The 5,974-nt window shown below is 36.7% G+C and overlaps 1 protein-coding gene across 2 annotated transcripts; it reads left to right on the forward strand.

The window, feature by feature from the left end:
• The first annotated feature begins 293 nt into the window (after positions 1-293).
• LOC110788373 (uncharacterized) lies at positions 294-5,464 on the forward strand. Of its 2 annotated transcripts, none has more exons than XM_021993006.2 (6): positions 294-448; positions 1,174-2,822; positions 2,924-3,175; positions 3,337-3,417; positions 4,558-5,064; positions 5,253-5,464. In XM_021993006.2, the coding sequence occupies exons 2-6, from the start codon at positions 1,596-1,598 to the stop codon at positions 5,307-5,309; spliced, it is 2,124 nt and encodes a 707-aa protein (XP_021848698.1). In that variant the 5' UTR covers positions 294-448; positions 1,174-1,595; the 3' UTR covers positions 5,310-5,464. The 2 variants fall into 2 exon arrangements, with proteins under 2 accessions (XP_021848698.1, XP_021848697.1); XM_021993005.2 differs by having other exon boundaries at positions 296-448; positions 1,193-2,822.
• The last annotated feature ends 510 nt before the right edge of the window (positions 5,465-5,974 follow it).

Consider the following 5,974-nt stretch of genomic DNA (forward strand, 5'->3'; position numbering starts at 1 on the left):
CTTTTGTTTATGTTTTTCTTCAATTCATTATTATTCTTTTTTAAAAGGTTGTATTTATTATTTAAATAGAAAGATATAACATCATTGTGGCTAGCTAAGATGGTAAGGATGGTAACTTTTAATTCAAGAGGTCTGTCTAATTTCACCAACACAAAATATGTAATTGTCTTGGCAAAGATAAATAAATTATTTCCTTTATAAATATACGGTGCAAATATTCTTCTATTCCTTAATTGATTTTTTTTTTTAAATGATCTGATCCTTCAGCAAAGTAGAAAAATACAAATTGCATTTTACAATTTTCACTCTTTTACTGTACAATTTACAGAGGATAAAAGAGAGAGAAAGAAGGGAGTCATGGTTATGCCGAAAACAGCAATACGTCCTGCTTCCTTAAAGCGACGAAAGAGAAAGCACAAATTCAACCCATTTTATCTTACAAATACCAGTTAATTTCCTCATTCAATTCAAGTTTGTTATTTGCTACTGCTTTTTCTGGATTATAATTAATTTAATTCAATATGATTGCTTCCCAGATTGGTGCTTATATATTTGGGGCTTTTTTCTTCTTTGATTAAGTGTAATTTGCTACAAATGTACTATTGGTTTTCTGTTCTTGCTGTTTCCTGAATCGATCACTTTAAATTTATTCTTGACTTTCTCTTTTTGCTAATTTTTATTGGGGGTTTTAACTTTAGAGTCAATTAAAGCCTATACTGATTGTGATTGCTACTTTGGTAAGAGCTGCAACTGCTTGTAAATAATTCTTGTATTGTTCATTTGTACTGAATAATATGCCAATTTTCACTATAAAGTTTTTTATGACTTGAATTATATTTTTGTTGTTGGGGTTACTGCTTTTTGTATAATTTTCACTGTAATGTGTTTCATGACTTGAATTATAATTTGTATGCTTTTGTATAATTTGTATAATGTGTGATAGTATAAGAGTTTATTAAACTGTATTGCATTCCCTGCAACACTTGTGGATAGAGATTGTAAGAGCTAAATGGCTTATTTCTTTCTGATGGGAATTCTTGATTTCTGTTAAAATGTCTGAGGTGCATATGGTTTATACTTCGTAGCTTCTGTAAAATGTTAGGACTATTGGGTTTGCTTGAACTTTTATTCAATTTGTGTCTCCATTTTATGCGTGGTCGTAACTCGTAACAGTAATGTGATACATTTTCAGGTATAGATGACCAAGACTTGTGTAGGCTTCAGTGCTTAGGGGCAGTGGGCTGATAAAGATTTGGGCTTTAAGTTATCATGGACAGATGATTAGATTGCATGTGATTCTATGTGCAATTGTTTGTTGGTTTATGGATGAAGACTTGAGAGTTTGTCTATGCAATGTTTAGTAGACTAGTTTCCCTGGGTAGGCATTGTGTGCAACTTCCAAGTTTCTTTCTGGAAGACCTAAAAACGGAGTTCAGTTCTTTACCGCGGCTTGAGGTTTTTAAGGAATTGCTCATTTGGAAAATTAAGAGATGATTCAATGTTTCAATTGATGGACCAGTGCAGTACATAGGTAGAGGAACTTACAGAAAGCCTTTGTTTCAGATTTTATTTTAGTAGGACTAGACAACTTCACGATGGGTTTGCCTCAAGTATCCTCTGGTGGATCGAATGAGGAACGTCTGGCACAACTGAGCCAGTCCCAGAATACCCACTGCAGTAGTATGAACACGTGCTATCTGGATGGATTGTGTGAAGAAAATGAAACCCCACTGTGTGGAAATTCGGCGATCTCTTCAACAGGAGAATTGTCAAAGAGTGGAGAAGAGGGTGTAGATACTTGTGACGGCTCTTTCAACCTAAGAAGGAATAGAGATATTGTGCCATATGTTCCTAGAGGGAAATTTGGGCCAGAGGGCATTCGTTGTAGGAATGCTAAACAGGAGGTGGATATTACTCCTGTTTCTAGGATCGTAGGATTTCAAGCAAATAAAACTATATGCTGCGGTGAATTGAGTAACAGTGGTTCTTCCGATGAGGTTGATCGTGCTGTGAATTATACTGGATCATATGGTGTAGCACTTCGAAAGAGAATGCTTTCACCTTTGAGCCAACTTATACTCCCTGACAACTGCGAACGTGATGTTTTGAACCTTGGATATGGGATGCTGTCTTCTGTCAGTACTGAGAAAACATGCAGTGCAGGGGAACAAGACCCTATGAAAGAAAACTCTGGATTGAAAGATCAAATGAGTACCTCGATCTCGTCATTCTCTTACTGCAGAGAGCGGTTAAATGCATATCATGAAAATAGTAGAAAGACCTCATATTTTTTGATTGATGGCCCATCACCAGTAGATCAGGAATTATCTGATGTTATTTTATCCTCTCATGGACTTGGCAACCTAGAAAAATCAAGCGTAGTAAAAAGTCATGTTGGGGGTAACTTTTTATGCATGGAACGAATGACCTCCCATTCTCTACCATCATCTCCCCTTGGTCGGAAATCTTTTGAAAGGACAGAAACTGCAGATGGGTTTAGGACTGTAAGAAGACAGTTAGAGAGTGAATGCACAGCAATTAGTAATATTAGACTGTCACTTGATGGATCTGGTGTTGCCACATATTTTTCTGCCGAAAAAGAGGGTTGCAATGTCACTAGAAAACAAGAGGAAGACTTTCGTCCGGCATCGTTGGATTCTTCTGGGGGGTTTAGCTGGCCATTTTCTCCTGATTCGGCCTCTAATCTTCATTGCATAAAGCCAACTAAAACTTTGAGTAGACATTGTGCGCGTAGGTCATTGGTTGGCTCATTTGAGGAATCCCTTTTGTCTGGTAGATTCCCCTTTGGTAGTGTGTATCAGGTCTGTGTACTACATTCATCTTCAAGCTCCTGTTGATTGTTTTTCTAAAAAAAAGCTAATGGCGCCTTTTAAGCTGACTGCTTTTCATTTTATGTGGTTAGAAAATTGATGGCTTTCTAGCTGTTCTAAGTGTTACCGGGGGGAAATTTTCACCAAAGTCACAGAAACTTCCATTTTCTGTTTCCAGCGTGGATGGAGATAGCTATTTACTCTACTATGCACCCATAGCTCTTCCAAGCAAGTCTGCTTCCAATGGGAATTCAGGCCACAAGTTCCAAAGAAGTCTTGGCAATGGCGATACGCAAGTTGACAGAAATCGACTGCACATTCCCATGAAAGGCCAGATACAGCTGGTATTTTTTCATTTGAACTTGTATTTTAATCCTTCTGTTATAACTTTATTGTAAGTCTGCATTGTGCTGTTCTTGAATATTTGCTTTTGTTTTCTAGAAATATTGTACAGCAACTTTGAGATCTGGCTTTTCTGAAGATTGTAGTTGACTCCACTCTGCAGGTCCTCAGCAACCCGGAAAGAACCCCTATTCATACCTTCTTTTGCAATTATGATCTGAGTGACATGCCTGCTGGTACCAAGGTTGATTTTTTGTTCTACTTCTGCTTATTAGATACTTGTTAGAACCTATAACTTTTCATGGCACCATAACATCTTGTTAAGAAACAAGCACTGGCTGATATGTGATTGGATTTTTGGTGGTAACATGAGGGTCTCACATAGGTGAAAATTAGCTAGATTTGTGAAGATTTTTGCTAGTTTAAGGCAAACGTGGGAAGCCATGTGGTGCAACATAGGCATGTTGCAAAGTTAGGGACCTAGGAAAATTCAAACAGTGTGGAAGATGCCAGGTCAGGTGTGATTTTTTTTTTTTGTAGTGTTATCCTGAAAGTTTCAATCTTAACTGTGGCTGGGTATCTAGTTGGGTGTAATGAGGGAAGTTCATTGATAGCTTTCTTTAAGTTACATATCTTCTGAAAGATTGTAGCTAATTGGCAGTTTTCTAGTCCAAGTGGATCTAGGAGATAATATATGCTATAGGTATTCTTAAAAGTTTATTGTTTGACGTATTGGGTATGGTAGTGCACTTGTTTTAATTCACAACATGCTAGGAGCTGCGAGTTTGAGTGCCTTCAAGCAGTTGGGGTGGCTCTAAGATGAGACGTTTAGGTTAGATATGCAGTAATTGGGGATACATACAATACATGGTTCAGGGATGCACAAATTGAGGTTGTATTTTTGATGTATTAATGGTTGATTCGTGATACCATGTCAATTTTTGAAGAATCGCTATTATTTTTGTTACTATTGAATCTTATTACTCTGTAATATAGTTGGTTTGAATTATGAGTAAATTTCCGAACACCTGTTTAGCACATGTTTGGGAAGCAGTCAAATTTGTCTGTTATGGTCTGCATTATTTCCCGTGTCTATCGATGTGGTTAACATAGTAGTATGACGCTGTTTTGCTTTTTTTCCCGGATTCTATTTCTTATTTGAGACCAATTGGCTTCTACTCCATTTACAGTATTCTTTAAAAAAATGTGGTGACAAGAAATGATCCGTATATACCTTTGTGAATTGAGCCTTCTATTTTTAACATTGATCTTACTTATTCTTGGAAATGACTGAGACTATAACTAGCATTAGGAGCCATTTTGTTTTATGGGTAGGTTGGATCATATACCTTACTTTTCTGAAATTTGGCTCTCATTGGCACAGACATTCCTGCGTCAAAGAATCACACTTGCATCTACTAAAATTTCTGCTGAACCTGAACAACATAAAGTGCGTGAGATGACGGTGAAGGAGAGAACTACAGCAGCTTCAGATAACAATCCTTCAGTTGGACTCGACATGCCATCAAGAATTGCATGTAGTACAAGATCCACTTTTCCAGTCAAAAGTGATGAAATTTCTAACTTAGCAGGTTCTATAGGGAAAGGTGTACGACACAAAGCGTGCAAAAATTTAGGAGAAAGTGAAGGTCAAGACACTTGCCATGAAAATGAGAAGAGAGCATCACTTGGTTCATTTAAGGTTAAAGAGAACCTTAGCTGTTCTGGAGCCCTACGTTATGCTCTGCATCTTCGTTTTATTTGCCCTCCACTAAAGAAATATTCTCCAAGAGGTAATTCCGGAGAAAATGAACGGGAAAGGAGATTCTACTTGTACAATGACCTTAGAGTTGTATTTCCTCAAAGGCATACGGATTCTGATGAAGGCAAGGTACGTGTTAATGATAAATACTACTCTACTTCTTTCATGATTGATTATTTTTGTAAAGAATACAATATCGTACTACTCCGTACTTAGGAATGTACTCCAATTTGTCATTTTTAGATTTACTATGATGTCTTTTGCTATATATTGAGCTTTTTCTCATAGTTGACTTGTCGATGATGTTCTGATTGCAGTTGAATGTTGAACACCATTTCCCAGCAGATCCAAAGTATTTCGACATTGGCGACTAATTTAAGTGCATTTCTATCTCCCTTTTTTTTTATTTACTCTGTACATATTTTAAATCTACATGTTCATAATGATTCCATCTTGGAGTCTTGTTAAACATACTTTCTTCTGTACAGTTGACTATACCACGAATTAATAAATTTCGCAATTTCTTTTACCCTGATTCCCGATGGCGTGTTATCATGAGAAAAGTACTCTCTCATTCCCTAAAAGATTGAGTTGGTACTGGTAGTCAGTTAGTTGCAGTGTGATCTTACTGCTAAGTAATCTAGTGGTGTGCCTAAGTATATATGGAGTTGTGGTTGTCCAACAGTTGTTGTTGGACGTTGATCATCATCAGGCCAGTGTATGTCCACATGATCCCATTCATCTCCTCGTCTATGCAATCACTCTTCTCGTGCATTGTTATGGGTTTTCATCTTATTTCTGGATCATCTAAGACAATTTAACAAACGAGTAATTGTCACATGAATTTTAATGGAATCTAACCCACGTGGGTAGGAGAGAGAAATAATTAAGGGGTTTAATGTGGATAAAAGTTTAGTGAGTCATTAGATATTTATAAGGGGTATAAAGAAGATAAATGTTGGACAAATAACGAAAGGTTCATAAAGAGACTAATAAAAAAGAACAACTCAAATAAAAAGGGACAAATATTCAAGATTAA

This window comes from Spinacia oleracea, chromosome 3, assembly GCF_020520425.1.
Source record: "Spinacia oleracea cultivar Varoflay chromosome 3, BTI_SOV_V1, whole genome shotgun sequence".
Classification (NCBI taxonomy): Eukaryota; Viridiplantae; Streptophyta; class Magnoliopsida; order Caryophyllales; family Amaranthaceae; genus Spinacia; species Spinacia oleracea.